Here is a 22,447-nt window from a genome sequence, read left to right on the forward strand (position 1 = left end):
CCTTCCCCGGGGGCTGGGAGGGAGGGGGTGCAAGTTGCACCCCTGAAACTTCTTGGGGATCTCAGGGAGGGTCTTCCCTGAGTCCCCTGAAAGTTTCAAGAAGATTAGACCAAGGGGTCCAATGCTACGGGCTCCCAAAGAGGGTGCCCCTATCCGCTCCATTGGTTACAATGGAGCGTCAGGTTCTCTAGGCTGAACATGTTTCTCCATAGACTTCTATGGGGGATGTTCCTTGGGAGCCCCCAGGATGGGACCCCCTGGTGCAATCTTCCTGAAACTTGCAGGGGATGGAGGGAAGACCCCCCCAGAGATCCCCTGCAAGTTTCATGAAGATTGGACCAAGGGATCCCCATCCTATGGGCTCCCAAAAGCGTGAGAAAAAAATGATTTCAGCAGGTAAATTGCCAATTTCCTTGTTCTGTAATCATTTTTTTCTCACGCTTTTGGGAGCCCATAGGATGGGGACCCCTTGGTCCAATATTCATGAAACTTGCAGGGGATCTCTGGGGGGGTCTTCCCTCCATCCCCTGCAAGTTTCAGGAAGATTGCACCAGGGGGTCCCATCCTGGGGGCTCCCAAGGAACATCCCCCATAGAAGTCTATGGAGAAACATGTTCAGCCTAGAGAACCTGACGCTCCATTGTAACCAATGGAGCGGATAGGGGCACCCTCTTTGGGAGCCCGTAGCATTGGACCCCTTGGTCCAATCTTCTTGAAACTTTCAGGGGACTCAGGGAAGACCCTCCCTGAGATCCCCAAGAAGTTTCAGGGGTGCAACTTGCACCCCCTCCATCCCAGCCCCCGGGGAAGGCGGGGGAAGGCTTGCCAATGCAAGTCAATGGAGACATTGACTTGCATTGGCCCCGAAACGCCCGAAACGATTCGGGAGGCTCCAATGCAAGTCAATGGCTTCCATTGACTTGCATTGGCCCCGAATCGGCTCGGACAGCTCCGAATCGATTCGGGAGCCTTTCAATGCAAGTCAATGGCCTCCATTGACTTGTATTGGCTCCCGAATCGATTCGGACCGGTCCGAATCGGTCCGAATCGGCCGATTCGGATCCGAATCGGGCCGGTCCGAACCCGAACCGGTCCGAATCGGGCCGATTCGGATCCGAAACGGTCCGAATCGGGGCCCCCGTGCACAACCCTAGTGTGAGGGTCTGTAAATTGTCATCACACATTTTTTTTTGAAGAAGGTTTTTTAAGGGGAGATAAATGAATCCAATTTAGATTAATTCAAAGGCTAGATATTAAGCGGCAGAAGCTGGAAAATCTTTGTATTTTATGGCCTGAAAACAAGTGTCCATTGCCCTTTGGTATATTCTTTTTTCTTTGGGGTTATTTGAAGTTTAAATGCTTTTTCTGGGCGAGCAATCAGGAGTAAGCCTCCTGTTTACCATAGCCTCCTTAGCTATGGGATCACATTCTCCTGTTGATACATTTTGTCTTGTATCCTTTCAATCAATTTTTCATCTATGTTTTGCAGCTATGTTATCCTAATAAGATGGTTTTTTGCTCAATTTGTAACTGTAAAGGGTTTCTTTGTGCGATCCTTGCCAATCAGTAATTAGTGAATGTGATGATGTGATGAAAATTACCCAATCAGATTTGGGTATATTAGACTTCTCACTTTGAATAGGGAAAAGAGGAAATTGGAGAATGTGACCTCATAGCCAAGGCAGCCTCCCTCCCTATCTGGCTATACTGTACTAATGGTCTTATTGCATGCCAGTACTGCTCAGTGAAACTTTTAATCAATTCCAACACTAGTGATTACATATAAACTCTTTTTAAGAATGTAAACACAAGTGAATACAAAAAATATTCCACTAAATCCAACTGGATCCAAGTAGAGGATCCTTGGCCTGCTAACATTGACAATAGAGACACATTTTCTTGACACCCATTCATTGAAAACAGTTTCAAATCTTCTGTAAGAGGAGGGGAGGAAATCATCAAAATGGGAGGCACACTTTGTGGAAACAGAAAGTGTTTGGAAATTTTATGCCCCGATTTTGGCTCAGCACTGATTATAATATTGATTTTATAAAGCCAAGCTAGGGAACTTTGTAAAACTGTTAACCAATACATCAAACAAATTTGATCCTTTATAGAGTGCCTTTCTATAAATATACAATTTAAAATACAAAATCTAAAACTCACCAAATCAACTGGACACAAGAAGGCAAGCCATAAAACCACAGCTCTTAAACCTCTGTTACAATGTAGCAACTAAAGTACTTTTTTGCAACCTTTCCTCTTATTGCTTGGATTTACCACTTTCCTCTTATTGCTTGGATTTACTAGTCCTTAAAGGAAGTCCTTGAAATACTTAATAAATGTTGATCTGCGCAAGTGGCAAACAGACAAACGCTGCTGTTGTTGCACTGCTACTATTCCTCTGTTTCCTTTTGCTGACAGTGAGAATGGAACACCAACCTGTTTACAGCCCCTTTAAGAATGTGTCATGGGCCAAATTGGAACTACCAAACCTTCAGGTCTGCTGGCCCTGCCTCCAAGCCATACAACTGGCCAAAACACAGGGGGGAGGGCTGCAGAAAGCAGCATTATTGCCTAGCTGTAGCCAATATGAAAACATTTCCCTCCCTATCTCCCACCCGGCACAAACAGCTGCCCCAGCTTATGGCTGAGGACTGAACTTCCAAGACAATGTTGAAAGGGAACAAGGAAAGATTAGGAACTGAAACAAAAACTGGATCTGATGATGAAAGTTTGCATGGACTTTGGGCTTGCAGTTTACTCTGATGACAAAAGAAATAGAAAATGGCACACAGTATAATTTATATTTATTCTTCTGTTTTTCTAAAAATCCTAAAATCAACGGTTGAAGCAAGCAGAATGCATTTTCTGAAAACGATCTCTTGCTAACAATAATTTATAACAAGGACATTGTGATGTAATAAAATAAGGTAACCTCTCCTTTGGTACAAGGTTGTCATACAATATTTTCACCAATGATGTGCTCTTTGCTTAAAGGAAGGCGGGGTTACAAGTAAGTGTTGGGGCCATAAATAAGGGGGTCCTATGTCAGGAACATTAGAAGTCAGTTAACATAAGTATATAGTTAGGCTGAGCTGAGAGTGCTTTCCCACCACCACCAAAAAAAGGGGGGTAAGCATTTTAAGTCTGCTGAAACTGAACTGCTGCTTGCGCAGAGCAGAAACTAGACAGTCATTAGGAAGTTTAGATATCAAGTCAAGAGTGAAAGAACATTTTCTTCAAGCTGGCCAGCAAGCAGTGTTTTAAGCAGCATGAATCCTCTGTTCGGTACCTTGTTATTTTCACTGTTACTTCTTCTAACCTTCAGGATTCAAGAGCTGATAGAAGCCTGCAGCTGCGCTCCTGCTCATCCACAGCAGCTTATCTGCGATTCTACTTTAGGTGAGTCACAAAATGTTATATACGCTTTTTTTACAGTGCTAGTAAGAAAGCAACAGACATTAGATTTAAATGTGGTGGTTTTTCTGCAGCTCTCTAGAGCTTCACATCCACCAAATAGGATTCGGTTCCAAGAGAAAAAGTTTAAAACAAAAAGTATGATAAAAATAAAATGCAGACTCTAATGCATTCAGGAGCAGTTCTTTCTTTAGTATTTCAGCTTTCTCTGCCAATGCATTGTATTAAATCATTTATGGACTTTATAATAACACGAACCTGAGCAGAGTACAGCTGACACTGAATATGTAAAATCATGTAATGTATTAAATAATGTATGTAACGTGTAGATCATAGGAATTTTTTAAAGTGTTACATTATCCTATAAACAGAACAAAGTGGATGGTCGCAGTCATCGATCTGTTAAATGGTAATCTAGTTTTTCATTGATTTCTTATATAATTATCTTCTTGGAGGAATCAAAGAGGAATTGGGATACCTGCCAGGTCTTTAAAAATGAACATTTGGCAAAGTATGTTACACAGTCTGAAAATATATTTTTAAACACTAAGTTTATTTTAGGTTTTCAGTCTACCCATCAGGAAACTAATCATATACAATTAGAGCCAATGTTCAAATAAGTGAATTGAACATTGTACACTCTTTTCATTTTAATCAGTTCATGCTATGGCTAGTTAGCTTCCATCCAGAGTGAACAGTAAATGTAGAACATGAGTTTCTAAAATGTCACAAAATTAGCATCTCTATGGGACAGGCAATACCTTCTGCATACTGATTAATTGCTTTCATGTGCTGACAGAAAATCTTTGTAGCCATGACAAACTCTAAACTCTGTTTAAGAACACCAATTAAAGTGTTTCTTAATCTGGCTGTGTTAAGTAATGTTTTCATTAGATTACCTACACTAAACAAGCCAAATTGGAATCTGAAGTGTAGGAAAAGCACAAGTTACTCTTACATCAATTTAATAGTCATTAAACATTTTGAAAGAATTCAGGCAGTACTCAAAATGCATCTGATGCATTTTTTCTGAAGTGAACAGACCTACATCATGTAGTCATTAGTAATCAGTTTGAAAGGCTTCATGACATCACATAGTTTAGAGCAAATAGAACCATTGACACAGACAGCCGGTCCAAGAGGGGCGTTATCTAAATCTAAGCATACATTAAAAAGAAGGAACTCACTAAAATGTGGTATACAATTTTTCTAGTCTCTAAGAGCCGACTTATTTGTGAGACAGCCCACTTTGTCAGATGCACGAAGTGTTAAATATACTTGTATGGACAACTGAATGTATTATATTTGATCTGGACTACAGAATTTCTGTTTACTCAGAGTTGTTGATATGCCAGATGATCATGGAAATGGGGGTTGAGATTAAGGTTGCTAGGTCTTCCTGACTACTGGTCAGGGATAAGAAGTTGCCAGATTTAGGATGGGAAGCTCCTGGAAATTTGAGGATGTATCATGTGGAGGTCAGGTTCCACCTGGAGTCTGGTGTTCCTAGTTGAGACCAACTGGAAAAGCAGGTGACCTAATTATACATAAGTCTCTTATACTCTTATTATGTCTGAATTCTTTAATTCACTATTTTTCAGTCTAATCCATGCTTCTATACTTAAAATGAAATAACATTTCTGTGATATAGGTGTTTACTTCAGAGAAGGAATGTTCACTGTTTCCTGATGTCCACTTTTCTCAATCAAAAGTCAGGACAGAAGGAATAGAGGAAAGTTGGGGAGAGGGTTTCTATGAAGGACATTAATCAAAATTGCTTTTGTGCATTTCTGCTCTGAAGTATGCTTAGGTGTGAAGAATTGAGGAAATGTATATATTTACAGAAAGTGATCTTGTATTGGAGAATATATATTTGAATAGCATTTAAACATGATGAATAATTTAATCTGGACCTTTGCCACTTTAGGATCTTATTTGTTAAATGAATCTAAAACACAAATTTTCAAACAATTCTCGTTCTAAAATAGTATTTCAGGACAATAAAATCAAGACAAAAGAAATAAGCATATTAATTCAATAACACTTAAAAAAATTCAAACCTCATATTTGGCTTTGAAATTCTTGAACCTTCCAACTTTCCATACATTTACTTCTTGAATGTGGCAGGGTGGCACAGGCATTGGTTAAATCAACAGACCTCACTTGAACAACCTCTGGCTAATTCAGAACCCTCAGCATTCCCAAGACTAAACAAGGAGCACTTTCACTGTGGTATTTGTCTGTGTGATTAGTGGTGTGACATTTTGTCTATTCCTGTCAGGGGATCTTTTGTTGCTTCAAGCTATGCTTAGTTTCAAAACACCCCATAACTACCAAACAGGCCCAAGTAACTTGGAACAAATCAGACTGGCAGGCTCAGATACCATGAAGGATCAGAAGACATACAAACATGAATTAAAGTTACATTAGTATTTGAGTATGACAGCAGAAATTGTGCTCTGTAGTACAGCACACAATGAAGGCAGTAGCCTACCAGCACTGTCCATGTCAGTTTGGCCTTGCAAAAGCAGCTCAACAATTTAACTTCCTGTGACCTACTTCTTCAAAATACTGAACACTTTATGTGCTGTGCCTATCCTCCTAACTTCCTATGTTTTATTTCAGGCTTTACTAGGGAGCAAAAGAGGATTTTCCTTAGTCTCAAACAGCAGATGATAAGAATTGCAAACTGTAACACCTGTTCAGAACAATGTAAATGGTGAAAATTGTATTTGTGATAATGAGCACCACTTCTCAAAGTATGCCACCAACATATACCTTAGGATGCTTCCAGAAAGTGTACATTTTTAATAGAAATTGGTAACTGCTGCTGAACATATGAACAGAAATTAAGCTGCATAACTATGCTCCAAGATATTTATGTGGCCTTTTGTATATTTACCACTCAGGACAGTGAACAATATATGATCACAGTTAATGATGTATAAAACCCATTTAAAACAGCATCTGTAGTTAATTTACTTCCGTAAAAACGTACAAGTTGCAGTGCACCAAACAGGCAAGAAAAGATGTGGCTTTTCCTTCCTTATCTATCTCCAGGTACATGAAGCTTCTGGATATTGCACCTTTGAAATGTCTTCTCTGGCTGGCAAATGATCAAAGTTCATTTCAACTTGCTTCTCTGAAGTGGTCAGCCAGCGGGCAAGTGTATTAATTCACAGCAAATGCCACAGATGGTAGTGATAAATGGCTGTTACCTACTGGAGAACTTCTTTACAGGACCCAATAACATTTCAAATGCTGTCTTGCACTTATATACTATCCTTGCATATAATAGTCTCTCTCTTTGTTTTTAGTAAAAAAAAAGAACATCTTAATGTTCAGTGTGTTCGTGATGTTTGTCAAGTTTGCCATTAGATATGAAATCAGGTGCCATCAATGTATTGCTGACATCCTGATCTGTCATGCTCTTGGATTATGATCTTGCAGTATTTGAATTGCTGGTCCTTGTGAATTCAATTAAAACCTATTCTATCTAGAGTACACATTCAGTTCAGAAATGGCTCTCTTCTTCTATATTAATACCACGATATAGCAATATATTTCAAACTACATAGCCTCCTTAGCATTATAAGTAGAAGTGGCTGCACTGGCAGGCAGTGTATGCAAGAAGAATGGATGTATGCAAACTGATCTAAATATGATCTGGGGCTGCCAAATGGTCTGGAACCTCATTTGTGGAATGCCCTTCCCCTTGAGGCTCATCTGGTACCTATGCTGCTTTCATTAATGGGCAAACCAAACTGTTTCTGTTTAGCTATGCTTGTAATTATTGGTTAATTTTTCTTAAACACTATTTTTATGTTTTAGGTTTTTATGCTGGGTTGTTTTTTCCCTAAGGTTGGATTTTAAGATCTTGTAATGTTTTTTTAAAAATAATTTTCATTTTGTAAGCTGAGTTGGGCAGTTTCCTAGAGAGGCAATGCAACACCCCCCCCCCAACCAAATAATCAGAATGTGCAATAATAGTTGAAACTCTTTGTAACCATCACTATAGCATCACTAAGGGAATGGGGGAGTTTATCAGTCTTGCTGCACAAGCCATAACTATTGTGATTTGCATAATGATAGAAATTTGAGATGCTTTGCATGAGTACCTGCAACTTTAAAAACTGGAGTTTAGTTATTCAAGACCATTGCTCTATGTTGATTTGTCAAGAGGTACAGTACATGTTAGAGACCACAATTAATGCAAAAATTAAGACTTCAGTATCAGAATTGGTTTGAATTAGCTAAAAGACATTGCCTTTCTTTATATGCCCAAGGAGTCTTTTCATAATGTAGGTTTAATTATTATTCTGTGGCCTCTTTATGCTCTGTCAGTGCACCAGCAGATTGTATGCAGCATGAAGAACGGCAGCTTTTGAAGCCACTTTGGATCTAAAGCATTTGCCGCATTGAGCTCCTCCAGAAATAAAGCCAGACTTTAAAACTACAACAGCAACCTACTGTCATCAAATTTTAATTTTCTTGTTATCAGAAACAAAGCATAAAATAGTTATTTAAAATATGTGAACATTTTTATCCTGAATTTATTAAAATATAAGTTATGTAGAGAAAAGGAATTTTGTAACCAAGGAAATATATTAAATGTCTTAAAAATTATATACAGTAGAATTATATTTTCCCTGTTATTTATTTAGTTTATAAAATAATATACATGTAGGTATTTACTTATTTTGAGATCTGCTGAAGCATGCTGTGTCTGAAATCATGAAATTATATCTCACTGTTTTAGAGGAGGCTATAGGTTTTAGATTGTTGAAGCCTACTGATCCTAAGAACAGGCCTGTAGGAATAAGCCCCATCCATCAGGATTCTGAGTAGACTTGCTTAGAAGTGCACTACAAGATATCCAAAGAGCATAAACCAAGGTAGTTGGTCCCTGTTGATGGGTATAAGGTTACTAAACTGGTAATAGCCCATATTTAAAAGTGTAAATGTAGACTAGGCATTTTTTCTGGTCAGTTGTAACAACAGTGGCTTAGAGTGCATGATAAGTATAGGAAGCAAACCCAGTGAAGAATATGGCATGTGGACAGGCATAGCTTGGCTAAAAGGGAACGCATAGTTGGATGGGGAATCAGCAAAATTTACCATTTTCCTCCACCACTAGAAGTACTGTTCTACTGGCTCTTCTATTATGTTGCTGGTAGTTGAATCTGACTCTGTATTTCCCCAGGTTCTGCCTATAGCATGATTTACTGTTGTCATTTAAAAGTTTAGAAAGAGCCGTGTTATATTTATTACCATACAGTGGATTAACATGTTTCTAAAAGTAAACTCCAATTTATTAAGAGGTATCTAAAAGTATGAAATGAGGTGGCTGGATGGAGTCACTGAAGCAGTTGGAGCAAACTTAAATGGACTCTGGGGAATGGTAGAGGACAGGAAGGCCTGGAGGATCATTGTCCATGTGGTCGCGATAGGTCGGTCATGACTTCACACCTAACAACAACAGAAGTATACTTCCCCTCTTGGATGGTTTATGTGAATTAGTAAATTATGTGAATTAGTAAATTAATGCTGTAAGGAGAATTGGTAAATCAATGCTGTAAGAGTTCAGACTCTGTCAAGAGGCTAGACTCCTGGCACAGTCACTCAAGGTGGAATGGTCACAGCTGAGATACAAGACTGAGATGCATTTACCCTCTTTGGGAATCAGCAGAAGAAAATCAACATTTTCAGTGATAATGGGGGCAGAGGAATGTTTGAAGATTACTAATAGGCAGCAGCAGTAGTGGAAGATAACTATTGTGGATGAACTATCATAGAGAATGGCAGTGCCACTTCACCTAACCCTGGTTAGTACTGTGCAGGAGAAGGCAATGGTAAAGCACTTCTTAACATTTAATACCGAAAACCCTATAACAAGGCAATCTAAAACCAAAAAAGATATGGTGCTGGAAGACAGGGCCCTTGGGTCAGATATCACTCAATTAGCTACTATAGAAGAGCTGAGCACAAGAATGAGCTTTTTTTAATGCTGCAACTGGATTAAAGCCAAAATGACATTCAGTTGTTGATGTGAATGGATACAAAAGGAAGATCCATATTTATCTGACACATACAAGAGGAACAAGAAACATGAGAAGTATAAATCAAGGTAAAGGTGAAAACATAAAATAAGGAATGGAATGTATAACATCGCAATCCTGGGAGTGAGTAAACTACAGAGGACTGGATTAGGGCATTTTCAGTCAGAAAATTACAAAGTGTTTTACTCTGTGACAAACACAGAAGAAACAGAGTTGCTCTAATGGTGAGATGAGATGTAGCACAAGCAATGAAGGGGCTATAATGCAATCACTTTTCACAGAAAGCCTATACATATAACCACAGAAAGCCTATACATATAACACCCCAACTACAGATGCTGATGTCAAAGAAAGCCGTTCCTCAAAAACCAAAACTAGGGGGCCCAGTTCTATGGGCACTCAAAAAAGGTGCCCCCATCCTCCATTGTTTCCAATGAGGGGGTAATAACTAGGCAGCAGTACAAGCTGAGCAGAATGTCCCAGGGAATCTTTCCGGTGCAAGTGAATGGTGGGTGCATTTTTGCAAGGCCAGCCCAGCAGTAGAACCAGTGCAGTTTGGGAAGACTATAAAACATTACTGGTATTCTGTGTATTGGGCTGGCATTGGTTCAGGTGGGCGAGCAAAAGTGCATATCCACTCTGCATTTTTTAGTGCTCTGCCGGGCTTCTTCTTCCCTTGCTTGTTAAAAAAATACTTGTGGGATTCTAAGATGAGTCACTGGTTTGGTCTGTTAGGTTTGCCTTGCAATGCTGCCACATTAGCATTGGCACTGGGGTTGTGCAACTGAGCACTATTGCGTTTGTTCCCCTGTCCTTGCAACCACTGTCCCCCTCACTTGGATTGTGACTCTGTACTACAGACCTGTTGAGATGGCATTTTCCACAATGTGGCACTGGGTTCTGCTGCTGTGTCTAGGGTGGCACTGGCATCTTAGCACTGGGTTCTACTGACGGCACTGATTCTGCTGTCTTTGCAGAAATTCCCCTCACCCCCAGTTTCTACTTCAGAGATTCTCAGATTTGAACTTAACCCTGTTGGTTTTTTGCACTGTCACAGTGGCACTAGGTCTGCTGCTGGGCTGGGCTTGCAAAAATACCTGCCCTTCACTTTCACTGCAGGGATTCTCTGAGATTCTCTGCTGGGCTTGTATGGCTACCTGGGGGCACCTCCTTTGGATGTCCATAAAATTAGACCCTACAGTCCAACATTTTTGAAACTTGGGGGTTATTTTGAGGAGTGGCTCCAGCAACTACCTTGCAAATTTGATGCATTTATCTCAACCTGCCCCCTACAGACGACTGAATAAACTCAGCCTAGATTTGCCATTCACTTTAATTAATAGGGTATAATAGAATCAGGGTATAATAGAATAGGGTATAATAGAATCAAAAATATTTGGTATTCCTGAATATTGATAGATCTGAATACCAGTACTGGTATTGATATTCATGAATATTGGCAAATATCAATATTTTCTGGGTCCAATATACCCAAACCCGAAAAAATACTGCATTTCTTTCTTGCACATACCTAGTAACCACTTTTAAGTTATTACACAACTTTGAAATTGTATATTTCTTGTCTTTATCATCAACCCAAAGTGGGATCACAAACAAGAAATCAGAAGGCAATTAAGACTGGGAAGGGCAGCCATGAAGTTGCTAGAAAAGATCCTTAAATGTCAAGATATGTTGGTTGCAACTAAGATCAAGATAATTCACACCATATGTACAGATGTGAAAGTTGAACAATGGAGAAAGCTGACAGCAAGAAAATAGGTTCATTTGAGAAGTGGTGTTGGAGGAGAGGTTAATGGATAACATGGACCACCAAAAAACAAACAAATCAATGAGGTCTAGATTAAATTAAACCTGAACTCTCCCTAGAAGCTAAACTGACCAGACTGAGGCCATTGTATTTTGGTTACTATTGAGAAGAAAAGAGTCAATGATAATAATTATAATATAATTATAATTATATAAAATACAACAATTCCCAGTTTCCTGCCTCTGAGTAATTGAGGAGTGGGAAAAATATTATCAGCATACAGACTGTGGGAGGACTTTCCCTGATACTCTAAGGCAGAAATTCCCAATAAGGGGTTTGCAAACTTTCCCTTCCTGCCTTAATGGATGTAGCCACAATCTAGGAAACTGGTCACTTCCATTGCTCCCCCTTCCTACCTCCCATGCATGAATGAGATCTCTCGTGGATTCTGCTCCTAGGAAGAGGTAGAGCCTGCATGCCTATTCCCACCTTAAACTGTCTCCTGTCTCCCCTCAGTTCTCCTTGAGCCTGCCTGTTAATGCAGTGGTGATGTCACTTCCAGTGACATGTCACTTCTGGGGGCATGGCAGGGAGGTATGATCAGCTGGCATAACTTCCAGCCTGTAAAATTATTTCAAGGGCTCCTCCATGATCAAAAGGTTGAAAAGGGCTGCTCTAAGGTAAAGACCATGGAGACTTTTTTTTTTAGGGGGGGAGGAGTAGGTTAGAGAATCACCAGCAAATGATACCATATTCCTCTGTCTTGTCCAGACACTGACTGTTTACACACTGGGAACTTCACTGCCCCAGTTACCGTGCAGGAGCAAAAATTGGGAGCAGATGAGGCGCACCAGGCCAAATGCTCTCCCATGTGGGTACAGGAAGGGATAGGGCAACCTGCCATGACTAAAACTCCAGCCCGGCATGAAACCTCCAGTGCGTAAACAGTCCCTGCCTACCCAAATCACCCAGCATTGTGCTGAGACAGTGGTAGTATTCCCTATTCAGGGGAAGAGTTTTTTCTTGTTGCTTATGGTATTTCTCTAACACACTATGCACAACTATTACTGTTAGGGTTGACAACTTTTGATTGGGAAATACCTGGAGATGTTCAGGGTGGAGCCTGAGTAGGGTGGGATTTAGGTAGGATCCATAATACCATAGATTCATATTCTGAAGTGGTCTTTTTCTCCAGGTGAATTTATCTCTGTCAACTGCAGATCAGCTGTAAAATTGGGAGAACTCCAGCTACCACCTGGAGGCTGGCAACCCTAGTTATACTGAGTACAGAAACAATTATTTTTCCCCTGAAAGGAAAGTATATTTAAGAAGTGTTGGTTATTATACCCCACTTTTCAATACCAGAAAGAGTCACAAAGCAGCGTACAATTGCCTTCCGTTCCTCTCCCCACAAGAGGTACCCTGTGAGGTAGATGGGCCTGAGAGAGCTCTGACAGGATTGCTTTGTGAGAACAGTACCATCAAGACTAGCCCAAGTTCAACCAGCTGGCTGCCTGTGGAGGAGCAGGGAATCAAACCCAGCTCCTCAGATTAGAAGATGCCGCTCTTAACCACTACACCTAGCTGGCTCATATTGTAGCTAATTTTCTTAGCAAAAAGAAAAGCATTCGAGACCCAGGTGTAACTATATATTACAGAAGGCCAGTTGGGAGAAGAATGTGAGTGACAAGTATGCTGTACAAGTATGCTGAGTGACAAGGCCTTCACAGCCTTAACGTTGATCCAAACATTACAGCGTACACAGTTAGGACTTAGGGTAGCTTTTCCCAACTTTTTTTACCGTTGAGGACCCCTTGAAATATTCTTCAGGCTTTGAGAAACTCCAGAAATGGCACAATTGTGCAGAATATGGTTGGGAAGTATAGTTGTGTACATGCCTACTTGGAGCCCCTCCCCTTCCCACCCCTCCAGGCCCAATATTGGCCATGGGGGGTGGGCAGGTCAACATGACCATATGTGGCATTATCACTCAGTAAGTGTTTAATAAATGTTTTTTTTAAATATCAAAAATTGACTCCCACCCATTCAAGACCCATTCAAACCTTTCTAGTGCCACCAAGAAACCTCAGATATTCACAAAACCCTGGTTGAGAAAACCTGGTGTCGGTTCTCCACAGTTCAACAGGAGTTGCAAGTTCTTCTCAGTTTTCACATGCATGGTATAATCATAAAGGAGCTTTGTAGTCTCCTTGTGCCATTTTCCATTCCTGAAACTGTCCAGTGAGGAGCCATCTGGCCCATTTGGAAACCTCCATATTTCTTGGAATAGGTTTTCTCATTGGGTCAGATAGCAGCCTAGTGCCATTTCAGGGTAAGAAAATGATGCAGGGGGAATTGTGCAAATTGTTTTTCCAAATGCACACTGACTTTCACAGCAATTGTGGAACCTGCAATTCATATCTGACTAACATGCAGGATGGGAAACTGAGGCCCAACCTGTGTACTCTGTAATGCATGAACCTCAAGATTCCTCTCCTAGGCAAACAGGACTGAATCTCAGGACAGTTTATCTTTAGATTTTTGCTGTATTCCCCAAAAGAAGGATGAAAAGTTACTATACATCAAACCATACTCAGTATTACATTAGTAACTGTGGCTAAAGATTAATTTCCCTGACAGATAAATGGAGATGTTGTTCCCTATTGAGACACTGCTGTTATTCTTCCCCTAGAAAAGGCTAGGGAGAAACCAGTCCCAAGTATCTCTACATCCCGCTTTTCCCTGTTCTACATTAATCCAGAATCTGAGACAGTATCTACACTGCTTTTCTGAAAGTTTGAAAGTATTCAAATGAATAATTACATTATGCAGAATTTATTTGTGGAATTCAGCAATAGAGGCTTCCTTTAGCTTCCTCATTTTTATCCCACAGGGGAATTAAGTTGATGTTTAGGTATTTTGCAATATTAAATGTAGTTTTAATATAAGTATATGACATGAGGAATAGTGTGTAAAAATAATTATAAAAGCATATATTATGCTAATTTTCTCTTTGCTGCAGTGATTCGAGCAAAAATTTCCAGTGAAAAGGTGGTTCCAGCAAATGATGACCCTCTTGACACTCACAAGATGATCCAATATGAAATCAAACAAATCAAGGTAAACATAATCATTTTAAAGAGAGAAATTAACAGCATTCCACTTTGAATGATTAAAGAAGCAAGTACTGCTAAAAGCTTTAGAACAGTGGTCCCCAAACTTTTTCAGGCCGGGGACTGGGGGGGAAAAAAGGGAGGCCCGGGAACCGGGCGGGAGAGGGAGAGCGGCGCTCGCCACGTGGCCCTCGCTGGTGGGTGCAAACGCGCAGGTGCGGAGCTGCCGGGTCTGCATGTTTGCACCCGTGCCTCCCCCCTGCAGCGCGGTGCTCACCGGTGGGCGCAAGTGCAAGCCTACCTGCGAGCACCGCGTGGCGAGTGCCACTCTCCCTCTCTCCCCCTGGTCCTTGGACCTCCCTCTCCCCTAGGCTTGAGCGATTCAGCCACTCCCAGTGCAGCAAGGGACCCGCGCCTCCCTCCCCCCGCTGCGGCCTGTTACTGGGCCGCAACATGGTGATAGGAGAACACTGCTTTAGAACATTCTCAGGTCCTGTGAGATCAATGGGATGATCTTCTCTCAATCACTTTCCTTCAGACTATCCTACCCCAGAGAATTAACAAGAAGATGAAAAGGAGAAAAATCATGACAGAATTTTTAAATGTAGGGTGAACAGGTTTTTTTGGGGGGAGGGGGAGGTTTACAGTTTTTACAGTTTCTCTTCATCAGTGCTGTAGGGTTCTATGTCTACAGATAGGGACTCTTCAACATTAGACAAAAATGATTACTCTGATGGAGGATATCCGATACCAGACTGAAACAAGCTTCATGGAGCAAGTATTTGTCTCAAATATATGTTTTCCCATTAATGATAAATGATCAACCAGCATTTCCCCTTTCTTTTAAAAAGAGAAATATAAACAGACTGCTAAGAACTTCACCATAGTAGCAACATTTCATCATTTCAGTGGTCTAGGCACTTCTTCCAACTTCTTTTTTGTGAGCCAAGGAGAGTAGGGCACCACAACAGAAAGGATTTTTAATTCATTTCCTAAGTGCATATTTTTTGATTGCCAAAACTGCCCACATTTTTATCATTCCTTCCTCATTGCCATGAGCATCCCCCTGTCTACATGGGGGGAGGAATTGTTTATGGATCTCCTGTTGATCTAGTTAGAACATTTTTTTCCAAATGATTGGGAATCTTTCAAAATATACTTGTCACCTTGAACACGGTGGCTAAATTTTCTTTTCCCATCACCGGAAACTGATATCCTCATAACCTACTTTTATTATTGTTATGCTTGCAAGAATCTAAGTTATTTAATCAGATAGTTCTTTTTAAAAACTGTTAATCCAGTTCAGTACTTTTTTCCTTCTCTGTGCTGCTTTAATGAACATAAAATTTTAGTTTTCCATTAAACAGAATTATAGCTATAATTCAGACTATATAATCACAGTAAAGAAAATTAACATATAAGGATACAATGAACAACTAAAGACCAGTTCATAACAAATATATCAGTTGTTCCCCTTTTATTAATTTCAGATTCTTTTCACAACATTTACATGCGTGCACTTTTTAAACAGTGTCCAGATATATTTTTAAGAAATCTGAAAATTTTGTTGATTTTGGTAACTTTGGTAACAAAGCATTAATTACATGGAATCCCTGATGCATAGGGTTGCCAGCTCTGGGTTGAGAAATACCTGGAGATTTTGGAGGTGGAGCCTGAGGAGGAAAGGATTTGGAGAGATAAAAGTTTTCATCCCAGTGGAGACAAAATTCTAAATCACCAATGAACATGGAAGAAGTAAACAGTTTACATCTTAGAATGGCTGTAAATTTTGTTTAGTTTATGTTATGAACACACAAATACAGAATGGTGTACTGATGGTCAGATGGTTTGCCTCTTGTGGTTATTATTGCCTGCTCTAACTGGCAGTGGATTAGCAAGGCCTTAGGATGGCAGTACACAATTTACTTGCTATTTAATTATGACATTTTCCATTTAGTATATTAATAACATTTAACATATTGTTCCAGATATACTAATCTTCTTGGATTATTTGAATATTAAACCTATCACTATTTATCCTGAAAAATGTTCCTTTACGGAGGGTCTTCCATTATTTAGAAGGTGCTCAGCCCCTGGTTTTATTTCAGCTTTGAAAATAATATACACTTATTGAGTTGTTTTAGAGAGATTTTTTAAAAAACCTTAAGTATTTGTTTAAGCAATTTATCTTATCAGTGATATTTGAGGAGCATGCTAAATCTGAAGCCCTGCGTGGAATTACAGCTGGGCTCCATATTGACATTATGCTTGGAACGTTTTTCACATCTGAATTAATGCTTATATTGGGAACACATATAAACAATGAAAAGTTCAGACTTACAAGCAGATGTTCAGTCATACAAATAAGTTGCTTAATAAGTTTCCATGCAGAGTATTAAGAAAGACAAAGCTCACAGAAAAGGAGGCTAATAATGTATGAATATAATCTGTTCCACATAATATATTTCTGGTAAGAGCTTAGAGGTGGAGCATGTCTCATGGCTTAAGTGCCACTCAACACTTAATAACCACTCAGGGTGGCTGTCCCGCCCCTGAATGCCTCCTCCTCCAACTGGCTTGCCTGTCTGTCCAGTTGCCATCCCCAATCTGGATGACTCAGGCTAGACTGATCTCATCAGAGAAGAAAGGCTAGACTATTATTGAAAATTACTTTGGTTATCAGGCTGCATGCCTATTTTGTGTAGCAAGCACCAGTTGTGGTTGCTTGTCTTGTTCCAATGCTGGGTTAGTTGATGGGTTTAGCATGATCTGTTAGGCAAATTTGTTTCAGTTTTGGAGAAAGAAAAGTCTGGCTGATAGTAGAGTGCTTTTTACAGTGTTGAGTCTTCCCTGCGCCCCAAGTGGCTGTATCCAGAACTGTATTCAAATAAATGGAAACACATTCAGCTAGATACAGCATGAGGATAGTTTTAAGAGTCCTCCAACTAACTTGGGTCCTTTGAGTTTTGTCCCCCAATCACACTTTGCCAGTGTCCCTGGGGCACAAATACTTCTTGAGTACAGGGCATTTTCCTTTTTATCCCTCCCCAACTATTTCTTTTCTCTATCCCTGGCAGCCTCCTTAGTGTCTCCCCTTTTCCTGCTTTCCTCTCTTTCACATCTACCAGCCAACTTACCTTTATATGTAAGGTGACCAGATTGTCCCACTTTTGGAGGGACATCTGGGGGTACCTGGCAAATTGTACTTAAGTTGAAATTTAAAAGTATATATTACAATACTATTTTTGCTGCTCCGTATAGACCAAATTTGAATCAAGAACCCCCCCCCCCCGGTCAATGGTGTCCCGCTTTACCAATGTTAAAATCTGGTCACATTATTTATATGCCCTCCTTGTCCTTGGCTTTACCTTCTTTCCTTTCCTACCCATGGCAGCCTCTTCCTGGGAGAAAAAGTCATCTAGTATTTAGTCCAGGTTGCAATAATCATGTTGTAATAAGTCTTGCTGATGAGATGTGGGTGGTCATTATTGGGACTAGCCAAGTAACGCAAGTTGTGCAGTGGCTGCCACTGGGCCCAGGTGAGTTGCATGGCATTAAATCATCTGGTGGCCACTGCTGGGCCTGAGCAAGTCACGTGTTGCATAGTAGCGAATCAACAAGTGGAACACAATGTGGTTGCTGCCAGGCCTGGCCCAATGAGTTCTCCCTCATTTGGAGGGGGTAGATCTGGATGTAAAAACATTCCTGGAGAAAGCCCTGCTATGGTGATCTTGCCCTTTTCCTTCTGTCACATGCAGGACTTTCTGTTCTGTCTTCTTTCTTGCTGAGCAGCCCATTTATCTATTTGTCTAAGGCTATTCCATCATTAGAGCCTCTTGTGGCGCAGAGTGGTAAGCAGCAGAAATGCTGCGTGAAGCTGTCTGCCCATGAGGTTGGGAGTTCAATCCCAGCAGCCGGCTCAAGGTTGACTCAGCCTTCCATCCTTCTGAGGTTGGTAAAATGAGTACCCAGCTTGCTGGGGGGTAAAACAGTAATGACTGGGGAAGGCACTGGCAAACCACCCTGTATTGAGTCTGCCAGGAAAACGCTAGAGGGCATCACCCCAAGGCTCAGACATGACTCAGTGCTTGCACAGGGGATAGCTTTACGTTTACCTTTATTCCACCATTCATTTTATTCTCTATATATATAAGCCCAAGGAAATGAGGGAAGAAACATTTTTTAAAAGCTTCTTATATTATGCTTTTGAAATGGTACATAAGAGGCTTTTGAAAGTTCAAAATAAACAACATGTTTTATTGAACTTGGAGGTGTAATGGTCTGGTCAGGTGTGGATTGCAGCAACCTTCAGTATTCTTCCAAATAACCAAAATTGAGGGAGGAGCCAGGATACAATGTCATTTCATTCTGAGGTCCAGGATTCCAGTGGTCAGGCAAGTCAAGCATGACAATTTGGTCCAAGAAGTCAAGGCTTTTAGTATTCAAGCAAAGAGGTACCAGCATGTCAGCCTATAACTTACATTACATCCACACCCCGTAACATCCCTAAGAAGTCTTTACATTTAAATGCCAGCTGCTCAGACTTAATCCGGCAACAACTCATCATCCCTTTCAGCAGGTTGCTGATGTCTAGTCATAAGGCAAGTGCTTCTTCTTTTAACCTGAAGCTCTATTCTAAACCTATGTCTTCATCTCTTTAATGGTGCAGGTGATTCTGGAGGGTAGGAAACAGTCAGCTGGCTTTCATCTGCTGGATTAGAGCTGGGGAGAGGAGATGATTCCATACAAGCTCTTGGCAGTTAAATCTTGGCATGCTTGCACCTCCTCCTTTTCTTTTTAAATTTTGCTGCCTTGGGCCAGACTATGCTGGCTCCTTCCTCTTCTGAGAAATCCTCAACATTGCTTAAACCTTGCTGATCTACAACAGTCAAGTGAAATCAGGTGTAGGATACTTTGTGGCCAACAAGTGTTTCTGCTATTCAACAAGGTCTTTAAAACTTTGAGGAGAGCAGCTTTCTTTTCAGTTTCTGCATAAACACTCAAATGTAGGTTTCTAAGTTTCACTGACACATAAGATTTAGAAGGCAGGAACATACAACCACTTTCCCAAAATACTTCTTGATACACAGACCAGAGATCACTCCTTGAAGAGCTATTTCCCTTTTTAACTATACTGGAATCCCTTCTCTTTACTAGAGGATCCTCCTTGATCCACTCATTCTGTTAGCCTCCTTCCCAATCCACTCAGTGCTGAACTGTTCCTTCAACTGTTGGTTCCCAGCTGTAATTCCTTAACTGACTCTCTCAATAGAGCTCCATTCAAACTCAAAAGTTCTCAGACTCTGTTAGGCATTAACCCTTGATAGTCTATCACACCTGCCCACTACCTTCCACTATTTACTGAGAGAAACTAAGGTATGAAGGCTGACAAGAGAGGTTCCATTTTTAAAATGTGCAAGTGCTGGTTCTGTTATTTTTTGGGAGGTTAAGCTCACAGTATACTTTCTGCCAAGCTGGAACTATACTTAGGATTTTAGAATGATCTGTATGTTTATAGGTCCTGTCTCTGAATTTAAGTATCCACAGATGGGGGGGGGAGCACACTAAGAATTAGCTGTACTGACAATAAAGCATTAATAATAAAAATATTTTAATATAGTAGGAATAAAATTCTATATTGTACCTTCTTTGTAACTATCTTGTAACTTCATTTATCTTTCTAAAACAGATGTTTAAAGGGTTTGAAAAATTAAAAGATGTTCAATATGTCTACACACCTTTTGATTCCTCTCTCTGTGGTGTGAAATTAGAAGCCAATAACAAGAAACAATACCTCCTTACAGGTACAGTGCATTTAAAAACATAGTGAACCATATATCTTCTAAACCACCATAGGTGGTTGGATCAAGTATTGATAATCTTACAGAACACTATTTTTTTAAAAAAATGTTTAAATTAATTCAGCTTAAGTATACATAAAGCTTGGACAGCAATATTGTACAGCTTAGCATACTTATGTAGCATCAGTGAAATTTCTAATAAATTTATAACTTTTTAGAAGATGCTTTAATTTAAAATGCTAACTAAATCTGCAATTGTCTGCATGGTGATTCCATAGTCTACCATTTTCCTTCACCATAAGTTGTAGATTTAACTCTAAAATCAAGTGAAACTTTCATTCTTTTAATGGATATGGATTGTACCTTTGGCATTAAGAATTAAGTATACTATTTTGCTGTTTTTGCAGGGCAAATTTTAGATGATGGCAAAGTTCTTATCCATTTGTGCAATTACATTGAACCATGGGATGACCTGACACTTTCTCAAAAGAAAAGTCTGAATCAGAGATACCAAATGGGCTGTGGATGTAAAGTAAGTATATAAACTCTACTGAAGTGTAATTGCATTTTGGCCCTAGAGCATTAGGAAGGTAAACTGGTCAGTTTTTCTCTTTTGGAAGCTGTGTTTTACCTGTCTTTGAACTTAAATGCTTGGTGCCACTTGAATCATTTTCTATGATTATTTCATTGTTGCTTTCTAGTTTTCTGCTTCTTTTTATGGTAGTGGTGTTATAGTTTGATTTTACTGGATACAACTTGAATATATTGGTATGGAGAGTATGCAGAAATGTATAAAAATAAATACAATTTATTGGATACATGAATTAAATAGCAATAAATAAAATTTCAGAGTGGGGATTTGAGCCTGAGTCTTCCAGATTCTGGTCTGACACTCTAACCACTACCCAACACTGCCATCCTCATAGTGAGTTTCTTGTAACAAGGGCAGAACAAAAATATAAAAATATGCATAATGAATAATATGTGAAAGTAACATGAAATGATGATAAGGAATATATAAATTAGCATAACATATCAATTTAGTATGTTTCTAAATGCCTAAGGCCTGATCGAATGGTTATGGGCTTACTGTTGCTGCCGTGGGAAAAAAGTCTACTACATGGCGTAGAAGCAAAATGCACCATATCACTTTAAATTGCCTTCCCAACTGGGTCAGGTCAGCTGGAGGATTTGTTAAGTATAGTTCCCAATGTCCTACTTCTTAGAGGCTCGAGAAACTGGACAACCCACACAAGTGGGCCTAAATTGTTTTATCCTGATGGGATTCACTCATGCACCTCTCCATATTATTTAATGCAGTGCAATTATGGAAGTGGAATGTTATTAGACTACATACTAACTTATCCTTTTAAAAACAACTGAAAGATTGTGATCTTTTGTTTTTAGATTTCAACCTGTTACACAGTGCCTTGCTCCATCACTACACCAAATGAATGTTTGTGGGTAGACTGGCTGATAGAGAGGAAGCTTTATGGGCACCAAGCCAAACATTATGCCTGTATCAAGCGCAATGATGGAACATGCAGTTGGTATCGAGGTGGTCCTCTTCCAGAAAAAGAGTTTATTGATATGAGTGAACCATGAATTGTGTTAACTTTGTGCAATGCTGTGTGCTCATTGATTGGAACTTTCAACATCTGTCAGTTACTTAGATACAGAAGCAATTTTTGCTGTGTAAATAAAGTACAGCATTCATAGAATTCACATAGATATTTCTCTCTACATTTTTTTTACTAGAGGGAATTTATGTGGAAACTGCTTTTTGAATGTATCCAAACACAGGACTGATCAAAATTTGGACTGTTGATAATAAACTAAATAAAAGAACACCTTCTTTTCATACAAAACAAAATTCCTAAGGGTTTTTTTGGTGTTTTTTTTAAGGCCATTTTTGTTGTTCTGATATAAAAGAACATGGACAGCGTATTTGTAAGATGCACTGTAATAATTTGCTGTAAAAAGTCCAACAAATTAATTTCCACATTTCAGATGATGTAAATTAAACATTTGTGTGTATGATTTAAAATTCTTGACTTGGTTTTCTGTATGTTGTTTACCATGTCTTGTATAGTATTGTCAGAAGGATTTGTTCATAACTAATATTAAGAACAGATCCAATGGATTTGAACATACTGTAAAAAGATACTACTGTTCCATGATGTAGTGACTAGTAATAAGCCCTGTTGTGGGGGGAAATACAAGGGAATTCCGCACATCAAAAAGAATAGCATCACGCCAGCAAAAGTGCATGATGCTATTAAAAAC

At 39.7% G+C, this 22,447-nt stretch overlaps 2 protein-coding genes across 3 annotated transcripts in view; one reads left to right on the plus strand and one right to left on the minus strand.

The window, feature by feature from the left end:
* SYN2 (synapsin II) overlaps positions 1-22,447 on the minus strand; it is a 302,390-nt gene that overhangs the window by 78,635 nt on the left and 201,308 nt on the right. The window lies entirely within an intron of this gene.
* TIMP4 (TIMP metallopeptidase inhibitor 4) lies at positions 1,016-22,208 on the plus strand. Of its 2 annotated transcripts, XM_077325674.1 has the most exons (6): positions 1,016-2,495; positions 3,326-3,405; positions 14,270-14,367; positions 20,050-20,164; positions 20,569-20,693; positions 21,569-22,208. In XM_077325674.1, exons 1-6 carry the CDS (start codon positions 2,464-2,466, stop codon positions 21,764-21,766), a joined length of 648 nt encoding a protein of 215 aa, XP_077181789.1. In that variant the 5' UTR covers positions 1,016-2,463; the 3' UTR covers positions 21,767-22,208. The 2 variants fall into 2 exon arrangements, with proteins under 2 accessions (XP_077181789.1, XP_077181787.1); XM_077325672.1 differs by lacking the exon at positions 1,016-2,495 and having other exon boundaries at positions 3,034-3,405.

The sequence above is a fragment of the Paroedura picta genome, chromosome 3 (assembly GCF_049243985.1).
Source record: "Paroedura picta isolate Pp20150507F chromosome 3, Ppicta_v3.0, whole genome shotgun sequence".
NCBI lineage: Eukaryota > Metazoa > Chordata > Lepidosauria > Squamata > Gekkonidae > Paroedura > Paroedura picta.

What these genes read in the sequence shown, in the direction of transcription:
- TIMP4 (XM_077325672.1), top strand. Translation starts at nt 3,276, where the DNA reads ATGAATCCTCTGTTCGGTACCTTGTTATTTTCACTGTTACTTCTTCTA. An exon ending in TATCTGCGATTCTACTTTAG is followed by an intron (nt 3,406 to 14,269) that starts GTGAGTCACAAA and finishes TCTTTGCTGCAG; the next exon opens with TGATTCGAGCAAAAATTTCC. An exon ending in ATGAAATCAAACAAATCAAG is followed by an intron (nt 14,368 to 20,049) that starts GTAAACATAATC and finishes TTTCTAAAACAG; the next exon opens with ATGTTTAAAGGGTTTGAAAA.